At 37.6% G+C, this 13,384-nt stretch overlaps 1 protein-coding gene across 7 annotated transcripts in view; it reads right to left on the bottom strand.

Annotated features, from left to right (window-relative positions):
- The window catches only part of UHMK1 (U2AF homology motif kinase 1), a 104,411-nt gene that overhangs the window by 38,841 nt on the left and 52,186 nt on the right, over positions 1 to 13,384 (bottom strand). The window contains exon 8 of one of the 7 annotated variants that reach the window (XM_060134424.1): positions 11,915 to 12,016. The exons of 5 other annotated variants lie outside the window; for them this stretch is intronic. In XM_060134424.1, the coding sequence (XP_059990407.1) occupies positions 11,948 to 12,016 (69 nt within the window). In that variant the 3' untranslated portion in view covers positions 11,915 to 11,947. Of the gene's footprint in view, positions 1 to 11,914; positions 12,020 to 13,384 lie in introns of those variants that run through there. One more of the 7 variants, XM_060134416.1, reaches the window with a different exon arrangement.

The raw sequence follows: 13,384 nt of genomic DNA on the forward strand, positions 1-13,384 counted from the left end.
TACAGACAATAATAAATATGCCCCTTAGGGGTGTTGTGAGGATTAAACAAGTCAATACAAGAACAGAATGTGGAACAGAGTAAATAATAAATTGTAATTGTTTTTATGTGAGTGCTTATGCTATGTCAGGCACTGTTCTAGGTCCTGAATACCTTGATATACTTAGCATCATCTAGAAAACCTTTTGTTGTTTGGATCCCTGACACTATAAAGAACATTTCTTGGGCTTCCCTGATAGCGCAGTGGTTGGGAGTCCGCCTGCCGATGCAGGGAACACGGGTTCACGCCCCGGTCCGGGAAGATCCCACATGCCACAGAGTGGCTGGGCCCCTGAGCCATGGCCGCTGAGCCTGCGTGTCCGGAGGCTGTGCTCTGCAGCGGGAGAGGCCACAACAATGAGAGGCCCGCGAACCGCAAAAAAAAAAAAAAAAAAAAAAAGCCATTTCTCTCAAACCTTTCATGATAACTAAAAACAAAATTACTCCCATTAATGTTGCTGAGGTCCCACTTGAAGAGACCTAGAAGCCTCCACACAATAATACAGCTTTGTGACCTTTAACGGAGGGAAAAGAATGTAAGACAATTGCTTTCTAAAAATATACTGTCACTCATCTACATTTCTACTCCCTGAGGAAGAAATATATGAGAATTTAGAAAAATTTGACCTAGGAGACCAGATTCAAAATCACAGTTCAACCCTGAATTCTTCCTTTATAAAATGAGGATAATACCTAACTCACGTGGGTGTAGTAAAAATTAAAAGATAAAGACTCTGTAATAGTGTCTGGAGTATTATAGGCATTCTATAAATCTTAGATGAATGAATGAATAAAGAGAAAAATCACTATTAAAGAGTTCATTAAAGAAAAAGGAAGAACTGAGCCCAGCACAAGTGTTTTCAACGCACTATTATAAAATCAAATTTTTACTTTTACCCTTTGTGCTAAAAATATTTTTCTAGTTTCTAGGCATAAAAAGGGCCATAATCTCATCTTACCAGATAAATATCCAGAAACGTCTTGCCTAAAGAGTTATTTCTGTCTTTTAAAATATTTTTTATATACATAGTCTTTTAAAAACTAACGGCAGTGACTTCCCTGGCAGTCCAGTGGTTAAGACTTCGCGCTTCCACTGCAGGGGGTGTGGGTTCGATCCCTGGTTGGGGAACTAAGACCCCGCATGCCACGTGGGGTGCAAAATAAATAAAATTAAAAAATAATGGCAGAGAAGGCAAGGATGCTCACTATCCATGATTATTTAACATGACACTGAAGATCTCTTCTAATGCAATTAAGAGGAATCTTAAGAAACTTAAGAATTAGAAAAGAATAAGCAGAACTACCTTGAATTTCAAATGACATGAGAGTACCTGGAAAACTCTAGAAAATAAGATTAACTCAAACTATGAGAATCAATGATAAGACTAAATCATAAAAGATTTCAGTAAGGCTATAAAATGAACAGATAGAAGTCAATCATTTTCATATACACAACTAGTTAGAAGACATGATAATAGAGGAAAATCCCATTTACGATAACAACAAAGGACATTAAATGTAACACAAAATGTGCAAAAGCTGTATAAAGAAAGCTGTAAAACGTTCCTACACAAAAGCCATAAAGATACCTGATAAAAGGAAAAACACCCTTTGTTAATGTATAAATTACACTCCATGTTATATTATAAATGTATAAACTAGATAAGCTGATACCAAAGTGCTCATGGAAAAAGAAACATGAAAGGATAACCAGGAAAACACTGAAAAAAACTAAAAAACTACAATAAGAAGCCTACCTACCAGATACTAAAATATTCTATGAAACCCCTATAATTAAAACAATGTGGTAGATTGTGAATACATGTGAACAATGTGAACAATTGTGAATAGTCAAATGGAATAGACTAGACAGTCCACCTTTATGATATAGTACTTGGGCCTATTTAGGCCCAAGTACTATATCATAAAGGTGGCATCTCAAACCACTAGACTTTTGAGTAAATGGGACAACTAGGTAGCCACTTGGAAAAAGATGAAACTAGATCCGTACTTCACACCATTCGTAAGAATAAACTCCAAATACATCAGAGATCTAAGAGTAAAGTATGAAATCATACAGGTAGTAGAAGAAAACATGGAATACTACATAGCTACATGGAATACTACACAAAACAAAAAGAGAGACTGATACGAACTGAAAAGGGGTGACTTTCAGGACATTGGTATGTGTGAAAGAAAGCAAAGTGCAAACAAGTATACATAATGAAAGAAGGGGAAATAAGAAAATGTACACACATCTGCTTATTTTTGGAAACAAAACAAAGCAGGAAAGACAAACCAGAAACCAATAAGATTAGTTATCTGCAGCGGGTGGGTAGGAATCAAGTGGAGGAATGGGGAGGGAAGTCACACTTTTCTAAATACAACTTTCTGTATAGTTTTGACTTTTGGAACCCTGTTAATGCTTTACATATTCAAAAAATGAAATAAAAATAACAAAGAGGGAGGTTGAACCCTGAAACAGAAACCAAACAAACAAATCAACCTAACTGTATCTTAAATAACATAACTTTTTACTGAAGGTTCCTTGGGGGAATTAACCCAAGTAAATTTTGAAGACAGTATTTTTTCACAGCTTTATTGAGGTTGACTTCAAATAAACTACAGATATTTAAAATGGACAATTTGGTGATTTTTGACATATGAATATACCTGTGGGCACAGTATTTTAACTTTCTACCCTCAATCTAAAGACAAAATGAATTGTAAACAAGTGTTAAACTCTAGTTACTCTAGTAGGTTGGCTTTTCACAGTGGTGTGGGTTAGCAATTCTGAAACTATTTTGTTTGTATCGTGGAGGTGAGCAAATGACTAAATGTATTGAAGATAATGAGAGAGAAGTTACTTCTGGAGAAGAAAATTACACATATGGAAAGGCAGAGAGGCTAGAATTACCTCTTTAGTGCAGATTGGAATTGAAGTTAGCATGAACTCATGATTATTAATCCCAGTACAGAAATTGGCATACATATGTGTGTATATGTGATAGAAATGCATATTTTGGGGAAAATGCTAGCAATTAGTGAATTTGGGTAACGGGTATATGGAACTTCTTTATACTGCTCGACAATTTCTCTGTAAGGTTGAAATTATATAAAAATTTTAAAGTTCAAAAAATTAGAATACAACTAATGGTGGAGTTCTTCACTATCAGTCCAAACAAAAAAAGAAAATCTTCAACCCACGGAGCACACAGCTCTGGAGGAAAGGACCGAGGGTGTGAGAGTCAACAGCATCATTTGCCTGTCCCCTGTCACATGCCCTCAATCACCGGGTCGGAAAGCCTCATCACCTGGGAAGCTGTAAATGCCACACAGTACTGTTTTGGGTGACAGCTGTGCTCCCTTAGGACAGGCATCATGCTAGGGAAGTGTTTTTCTCTAATTCTCAACCTTCCAGTTGAAAACAGGCTTAGATGAGGAGTATGGAAACGTGTTGTGCAGAGTGGGGAATGGCCTGGAATCCCTGGCTATTTATATGGGTGTCCCTGGGCTTGAACTATTCTCTTAAGAACAAACTGGCACATTTTTCGGTATTCAGTCAAGAACAAATAGATTTTTTTTCAAAATATGTTTACTGGGTTGTTCTGTGCCAGTCCTTGTGATAGATACCACGGGGAATCAAGAGCTAGGGTCTGGGTCCCCAGGGAATATATAAACATGGGGGAGATGTTCCTTTTTCAAGCCAAGGGGCCATAGTGCCACAGTGAATGCACAAATGAAGGATTTCAGAGCTCAGAGAAGGGAGAGAATCAAATAAAGAAATTTCTTAAAAGGATAGGCCAGTAGGGTTTGAGAGAGCCAGGAGGTGAGAAGCCTCACTCTTTAAGAGTGCCACCCCTTGATCCCCAGCCTTAATAATGGGGCTTCTATGAGCCAGTTATTTGTTTTCACACGGGCAACACCTGATGCCTCCTTAGCAAAATAAACCAAGGAATTTGTACTCAGAGAACTTAGCAAGAGATCTAGTAGGGTTGGTACTAAATAAACTGTGAAATCAGAAGCATCGAAAAGGGAATATTTACCAAAGGGTATGTATTTTGGGTAGTACGTATGATCCCAACTTGGCTTTAAAAAAAAAAAGATAATACTTTCATTAGTTAGATAGATAGGTAAGATAGATTAGATAGATAATAGGTAGATAGAGGCTGTGAGATTAGGAAAAATCACCCTAATTCACTGAACTTCCCTTTCCTTATCTACAAAATAGAGATAACAATACATGCAATATATCTTACAGAGTTGGAAAGAGAATTAAAAGAGAAAGGACCCAGCACACAGCAATTATTCAATAAGTGTTAGGTGAATAAATAAGAGAAGGAAAGAAAAATAAAGAAAATAAGGGAAATGGAGTGGTCCTCTATTAAAAATACAGAATCATGTTGGGATTCCAAGAAAGGTGTTTTAAATGGGCTATTATCAGACACATTCAAAAATTCAGAAGTGTATACCAAAGAAGATCTTATGTTTTATCTTTTAGGGACAATGGGATTCCGGTGACTTCGGGGTGTTTTCTAAATTTACTAAAATGAAAATTATTTTACAATTAAGAGAATATATATTTTTTAATTTCAGAAAAGCAAGTATGTTACTTCACAAGTAAAGAGGCTACTTGCTTGCTTGTTTTTCCCTGAAGTTGTATCGGATATGTGTCAGTCTGTCCACACTTCCTTTTGTAGTACAACCAGTGAGGATCCACACAGACTTTTCAAACAGGGGGCTGGTATTAGTGAGCGTATACCAGGAGTCCTCCCTTCACTGTCCTGAATGTGATGGCCTCAGCTAGGCCCCTGAAAATCTAAAGGACCCAGGTTATTTCTCAGCAGTTCATCAGATCACCAGGAGGTCTGGCTTAGCATGAGTGTTTCATGAGATCACTATTTCCAAGAGACAAACAGATGAGTGGTGGAGGAATTAGGGCTTTGACTTTCCTGTTGATATTTTCCTAGGGCTTGAGTCATCCTAACGTAATAGCTCATCATTCCTCCCACTCTCTAAATTTTCTGTAGCTCAGGCTGTGTTTTGAAATATTGTGAAATAATGAATACACCCTTTTATTTTTATATATATATATATATATATATATATATATACACACTCAACATACAGCCCCTCTAAACTGACTATAATCTAGGAAGTAAATAAATAACAGGAAGAAATGAACCAGGGAGAGAGTAGATGAGTGCTGTGTGTAATAATTACAGAGATACACAGCCTCAGGACTCCAAATTGAGTAGGCTGTTATGGTGTGGGAGAGTGGACTTTAAATTCCATTCCAGTGCTGTTAGCCAGAGATTGTCTGGTCCATCTCCCTTAATTAATAGAAAAGGAAACAAAACCCCCCTAAAGTTAAGTGACTTATCAAAGGATAGAATAGATAATTAAGAAGCAGAACCAAGATTAGAAGCCTATCACTGTATAACAGGGTTTTTCTGGATTTAATGAGTGGAAAAATAATCCAGTCATTAAAAACCTCAACCACCATAATAAATGTTTCGAGTATATTTTCTTCTCTTCAAGCTAAAAGGCTCTCTACATTCTGAGTCCTGGGTCAAATATTTAATGCACCCTCTTGGGAGGCCACTTAGCTGGATATTTCTAAAGCACAGGGGGGCTGTCCCCAGGGGAAATTCCTTGGAAACTTAGCCTAGAATGGCATCTGGCCAGCACTGAAACCAGAGCTGCAACATATTTTGTTCTAAACCTGTCTCACCACCTATCTGGTCATTGTTCTCTTATGCCTCTCAACTCAATATGAATGACAAACCAAGGTATAGCATAAGTGGTTATTGTTGGAGATATCTCCTAGTCACCTATTCCTTCCTTATGAATCTACTACAGCTGAAATTTATTTTATATTTTCCAGGTAATATCTTTAAATAAGGAAAAGATAAAAATGGCATGTCACCTCCGAGAAATCTCATGCACAGCAAGGAGTTCCACAGATTTTTTTTGTTCCAGGCTCCACCTCTCCACTTGGCCTGTGTTACTTAATATTAATAGAAAAAAGACCTAAAATCGCAATAAAAGTCTCTGATAGTGCCAACTGGCTTAGCATCAAAATTGAAATACAAAATGCAGTTTCAAAACTTTCTTGGTTCTCAGAGCTGCTAGGTAATTATTTCCTGTACCTCTCAACAGCACTCATTTACTCATTCACTTTGGTTTTGGCCGCTTAGCATAATAGGTAAGAATATGGACTCTGAAGCCAGAGAGCATGAGTTTAAGTGCTGACTATGCAATTACTTAGCTGAATGACCTTGAATTAATTGATGTCTCTGTCCCTCATCCCCCCATCTGTAAAATGGGGATAATGGTAGGACCTACTTACTAGGGTTGCTGTGGGGATTAATATTTTTAAAGTGCTTAGAGCAGTTTCTGACTCAGAATAAGAGCTTGGTAAGCTTTTGTTTAAAAAATAATATTTACTAAGTTTGGCTTACTGGGTGTCAGGTATTGGGACTAGAATGGTGCAGCAGACAGACTCTAAAGTAACTCCCATGATCCCTGCCTCCTGGGTTGTGTAATCCCCTCCCCTCGAAGGTGGGCAGGACCCATGACTCACTTCCAATAGAATATGGAAAAGGTGATGAGATAATCATTCCCATGAATACATTATGCTATATGACAAAAGTGATGGGATGTCACTCCAATTATTAGGTTATATTATTTAAGACTTTTTGCTAGCAGACTCACTTTGACTTTTTTTTTACTGGCCTTGAAGAAACAAACTGCTATGTTGAGAACTGCCTATGGAGAGAGCCACATGGCAGGGAACTTCACACATGTTCTAGGAGCTGAGAGTGGCCTCCAGCCAGTAAAAATACAAATAAACAAAAAACCCTTAAATTTGCAGTCCTACAGCCATGAGGAAATAAATTCTGCCAACAACTTGCCAGCTTGGAAGTGGATTCTACTCCAATCGAGCCTCCAGAAGAGAATGCAGCCCAGCTGACACCTTGATTGCACTGCAGTGAGACCTTGAAGCAGAAAACTAAGCCTTGCCCAACACCTGGATTACAGCCTTTTGAGAGACCCTGAACCAGATGCCCCAGGTAGCTGAACAGGTTGGAGAAAAACACACAACCATTCTGACTGGAGTCACTTTAAATTCATAACTACAATACTACGCAAATACCATATATTTCTATAGTCCACTCATTTTGCAATTCTCCTAGATAACTGTTTCACATCTTTTATTTCTCTCAAAGAGAAACGTTTGTAATAACCTTCTCCCCCATGCTCATTCTCAGCAGATAACCTTGCTTCTCCTTTCATTGAGAAAAAGGAACAATCAGAAAAGAGCTTCCTCAAGCTCCCACCACCACATCCAGCCATCTACTGTATCTGTACCTGTATTTTTATCTTGTCTCCAAGTGCTTAGAATAAACTATCATGGTCCAATCCTTCTACCCATGAGCTAGGTCCCATCCCCTTATGCCTCCTTAAGGATATCATGATTCCTAATAGGTATCTCAAAATTGGCATGTCTTTAACTAAGCTCCTGATCTACTCCTATTATCCTCTCCACTCTGCCCCACATACAAACCTACTTCTCTCAGTCTACTCTATGGTAACTGCATGCCACTGGTTTCTCAGGCCAAAAAACTTAGAGTCATCCTTGGCACCTTCTCTCGTCCCAGAGCCAATCTACAGTAAATCCCATGCACTCTATCTTCAAAATATATCCAGAATCCTATCCATTTTCACCATCACTTTCTTCCATCCATGTCTAATCCAGCATCATCTCTTACTTGAATTGTACAGAGCAATAAACCCGCAACAGATCTCCTTGCTTCTACCCTTGCCCCTCTGCCAGCCATTCTCAATATAGCAGCCAGAATGATCTCTCGAATTGCATCACTCTTCTGCGCGAAACCCTCTAACGGCTTTTTATCTCACTGGGACTAAAAGGCAAAATCATCAAAAGAGGGCTTCCCTGGTGGCGCAGTGGTTGAGAGTCCGCCTGCCAATGCAGGGGACATGGGTTCGTGCCCTGGTCCAGGAGGATCCCACATGCCGCGGAGCGGCTGGGCCCGTGAGCCATGGCAGCTGAGCCTGCGCGTCCGGAGCCTGTGTTCCGCAACGGGAGAGGCCACAACAGTGACAGGCCCGCGTACCGCAAAAAAAAAAAAAAAAAAAACAACTAGGGCAAAATCATCAAAAGAGGGCTTACCTGGTGGCGCAGTGGTTGAGAGGCCGCCTGCCGATGCAGGGGACGCGGGTTCGTGTCCCGGTCCGGGAAGATCCCACATGCCGTGGAGCGGCTGGGCCCGTGAGCCATGGCAGCTGAGCCTGCGCCTCTGGAGCCTGTGCTCCGCAACGGGAGAGGCCGCGGCGGTGAGAGGCCCGTGTACCGGGGAAAAAAAAACAAATCATCAAAAGACCCGCAAGGTCCTACAAGAGCTCCACCCCACCCCACCCCACCCCACCCCACCCCCACATACAGTCCTTCTCTAACTCCCCCCTTTTATGTTCTCCATATCCTGCCCTGGTTCACCAGACCCCAGCCACACTGGAGCTTAGAATTTGTCCTGAGAGTGGTGGGAAGGCCCTGACAAGTTTTACAAGCCATCTTTCTTTCTTCTCTGCCTATAACGTAGGACAAAAGATAGACAGTTAATATCACAGACCTGCACTACTACGAAACTGTTGCGATGGGCCTTGCTGCCCCCAGCAAGGGCACAAAGGATCCCTTTGCATAGTTGGTGGGGCTTGAGATACATTTCTTATTTTCCTTTTTGTGCCAAAAGAAAGATTAAAAGCAGAAAATTTAAAGACTGAAACTCTTAATGTTTTTAAAAGTTTTTCCTTAATTTTTTGTATTATACAAGTATTATAAGTATTAAAATTTGGAATGTACAAAAGAGGTAAGGAAGGAAGGAGGGAGAAAGGGAGGGAAGGAGAGGGAGGAAAGGGGGAGGGAGAGAAAAAGAGATAGAAAAGTAAGAAAGGAAGGAAGGAGGGAGGGAGGGAAGGAAGGAAAGAAGGAAGGAAGGAAGGAAGGGAAAGAAAGAAAAGAGATGAAAGAGAGAGAGAGAGAAAGAAAGAAAGAAAGAAAGAAAGAAAGAAAGAAAGAAAGAAAGGAAGAAAGGAAGAAATAAGGAAGGAAGGAAGGAAGGAAGGAAGGAAAGGAAAAAAATCATCTGAAGAACCTGCCACATAAAACAGTTCCTATTAACAATTATGTTAAATTACTTTTTAAACCACCCCCACCCCTCCCCTCCCCAGGGAAGTGGGAGGAACAGTAGCTTCTCCTCTGAAGGCTTGACTTCATTTAGGATGCCACACCCTGCCCTGGCTGAGTTCACTTCTCACCCACAAGTTTTAGAAAAGGGGGTTTGCTTATGAGTCCATGACCTTTCTGGCATTTCACTCAAGTAACTTCTGACTAGGTTTTGTCTTGGCCATAAGGCTGTTTTTAAAAGAGATTCTTGATTTTTCTCTTGATAGAAAAAGGATAAATTTAGTTGCACTACATTTTCAGCAGTTTTAATGAATGAGTGATAAAATATAAGCAGGCTACCCAAGAATAGAATAAATCTTTTCAAATTGAAATGACCATACAAACTCTCTTCTTCTCACTAGAATCCCTCATTAAATTATATCAGGATAGAATTCTACTGATCTCTGTGTTTTTTAAAAATTGATTTCTCCTTTTATTTATCTGTCACTGAATATACTATCCTATTAGTGTTAGGTTTTATTAGTTCTATTGTAACTATTTTAAAAAGTTGTAATATTTTGTTTGGACATCATCATTTTTGTTTATATAACTCTTTAAAGATTGCTATTTATTGGTAGCCATAAAAGATGAAGCTTTAGGTCACAATTCAGTACACAGAAATAGTAATTGATAAAAAGTAATTTAGAAATTTTAAAATATAAATGAAACTTTCCAAATGGCAGTTGGTGACTCATTGATTACAGCATCCAATTATAGCCAGTTTGGATTATTTTTAGAATGAGGAAAGTACACATTTAATTAACAAACAATATGAAATCTTTCCAATTATGTGCTTAAAAATTTTCTGACCACAAAAATTTAAGAACATTTTCTAATAATTATTTTGGTCATTTTTTTCATCACCCATTCTCTTCACAATTGATCCAATAAAAGTATCTATGAACAATGCCCTAAATATGATAGTTACAAGACTGGCAGATTTCCAGAATTTCATTATTAAATATATTGGCTTGACATTTGTTATGCACAACAAAGTACATTTGGCTAAATTTAGTATAAAATTAATGTTTGCAAATCCTTTAGTTATTTATAACTATAGGTAAATTTCCATTATTTCTTAGGTGCATATTGTGAAATAGTAGACCTAAAACACAACTTTTTTAAAATGTGAAAGTGCCCCTTAAGTGATTCTATGCTGTCATAACTTCTCTCAGAAATCAAGTTTCAACAAAAGAAATAAATATCAATCAAGTAAATCATGGCTTAGAAAGCAAGGATGTTTCTAAATCATTGAGCTCTTCTCAAAATCAACTAAGATGTACAGAACAATTTCTAGTGAATTTTACATGCATTTTTTTCTTATAGTCTCATTTCATCTTCATAATAATCCACTAGGCTAATTTCAATATCATCTTCATCTTATACATCAATAACCTTAGGCTTAGAAATGTTAAGTGATTTTTTTAAAACATCTTTATTGGAGTATAATTGCTTTACAATTTTGTGTTAGTTTCTGCTGTGAAACAAAGTGAATCAGCTATATGTATACATATATCCCCATATCCCCTCCCTCTTGCACCTCCCTCCCACCCTCCTTCTCCTGTCCCTCTAGGTGGTCACAAAGCACCGAGCTGATCTCCCTGTGCTATGCAGCTGCTTCCCACTAGCTATCTATTTTACATGAAATGTTAGGTGACTTTTGCAAGGTCTCATACCAGTGGCAGATTTTGAATTTGAACACATATTTGTCTGACTAAAAATTTCATTCTCTTAATCACTGTTTTAATAAGTCCATATCTCCAACCCTTTAATTTCCAAAACAGTAAGTACTCTCCTCATCACTCACCACCCATTTAGATATATATTGCTTGGTGATGTCTAAAAAAGACAATGGTGACAAATTAAGTATCTGTGTACTTCTAATCAGTAATGTAGTGATATCTTATTGTTTTAATTTGCATTTCCCTGATGACATAGGATGTGGAGCATCTTTTCATATGCGTATTTACCAACCATCTGTATATTTTCTTTGGTGAGGTGTTTGTTAAGGTCTTTGGCCCATTTTTTTTTAACTGAGTTGGTATATTATTTTTTATCTTTTTATTTTCAACCAATTTGTGTCTTTTATTCTGAAGTTTATCTCTTATAGACAGCATATAGTTGTATCCTGACCTTTTTCCAGTCTGACGTCCTCTGCCACTATATTAGTGTTTAGCCCATTTACATTTAATGTGATTATTAATATGGTTGGATTTATACCTGAAATTTTGCTATTTGTTTTCTTTATGTCTCATGTCTTTTTTGGACCTCCATTCTTCCTTTATTGCTTTCCTTATGTTAAACAATTATTTTTAGTGTAGCATCTTAATTCCTCTGCTGATTTAACTATAATTGTTTGGTGTTATTTTTTAACAGTTACTTTAAGAAATACAATATGCCTTGTAAGTTTTCACAATCTACTTTTGGTTAGTAATCACAATTCTGGTAAAGTTTAGCAAACTTGCTCTAATATAGCTTCATTTTCTCATATATATTACATATTTATATGTTATAAACCCAAAAGTAAAGTGTTAAAGTTATTCTTTAATACGATCTTAGGTCTTTTTTTTTTAAGTTAAGAGAAGAAAAGATTAAAATCTATCTTTGTCTTATATTTACACATATTTACCATTTCTGATGCTCTTCATTTCTTTGTGTGGATTCAAACTGCCATCTGGCACCACATCCTGTCAGCCTGAAGTACATCCTTTAGTATTTCTTGAAGGCAGGCCTGCTAGGAATAAATTCCCTAAGATTTTTTTTATCTGGGAATATTTGTAATTTACCCTCGTTTTTTGAATCATGGTTTTCCAGAACATGAAGTTTACTCATTTATTTCTCATCAAATTTTCTATTTTTACTGACAATTCCAATGGATATGGGTTTCTCACTTTCCACCCAGATCAAGCCAGCCCTTCTAGCAGTGAAGCTGCTGGTTTTTACAGCCAGCCCCACCTTGGTAGCACTATCAAGGTATTAGGGTTGGGGAGTTGGAAACATCCCCAGGCAAGAATACCACAGACTCCCACTGCTTGTATAGAAGTTCAGCAGTTTCTCACAAATAAATATTTCTTAATTTGTTGTTTGTCTTTGGTCTTTTCCCAGACTCCTGAAATGATCATTTTTTGAAATTTTTGTCTAGTTTTGTACTTGTTTTTTGGGGAGAGCATTTTCTGCCAGAAGTACTGCTCTCTGATTTATATAGATTAAATATTCTCAAAGGATTTAATGCTTAGAACAGCCATTGACTTAACGCTTTATAATTTTGGCTGCTCAGGGCAGTAGGAGTGATTTCCTATCCTATTATAGAAACTTATTGCTCTAGAGTGTCACATTTTAACTTTATTTTTTCCTATTGGAAGTACAGCTAGTTCCTTTTCATGAGAGATAACAGGGGACTTACATTTACTGAGCATATACCAGGCTACTGACATGATACACTCTCTCATGCTCTATTTCTCTTTAAAATAATGATTGTGGGCTTTTTATAACTGTAAATGCAGCATAAACTGGTTTTTGAAAAATTGAACAATACAGAAAAGATTCATCTCTCCAGAAATATTTTATAATGTCACCATCTAGAGAAAGACATACTTAACATCAGTCTACTTCCCCTCTCCCCCTCCACCCTTTAAATCTGTGTGTGTGTGTTTTGAAATTAGTTGCAGAAGGTGGGAATTAAATCTGCTCTCAAGATCATAGCCCTCTTCCAAGGTTCTAAGATTTGTAAAAATCTTTTTCTCATTCCAACTACTGGGGTAGAAGAGAAAGCCATAGCCCTTCGAACTTGAACAGTGCCTAAGACATACATTTTGGTTATACAAAGATAAGCAAAGATTCTGTTCTTCAAGGAGAAACCAGATGTTTAGCTCCAAAAACTATATTGCCCTCTATATGCAAGAGTTTTTTCTCTGTGGGTACATATTTTATCCTCTAAGAATTTTTAAAATATAAATATGGATTGACTGCTTTGCTCTTAAAAATTATTGTTAACAGTAGGATAGACTGCTATCAGGAGAAAACTTGGACTAGAGAAGAAAATAATCTTAATTTGAGCTGGTGCTTCCCCCTTTTTCTTTCTTTCTTTTTTTTTTTTTTT

The sequence above is a fragment of the Lagenorhynchus albirostris genome, chromosome 2, assembly GCF_949774975.1.
Source record: "Lagenorhynchus albirostris chromosome 2, mLagAlb1.1, whole genome shotgun sequence".
In the NCBI taxonomy this organism is placed as follows: Eukaryota; Metazoa; Chordata; class Mammalia; order Artiodactyla; family Delphinidae; genus Lagenorhynchus; species Lagenorhynchus albirostris.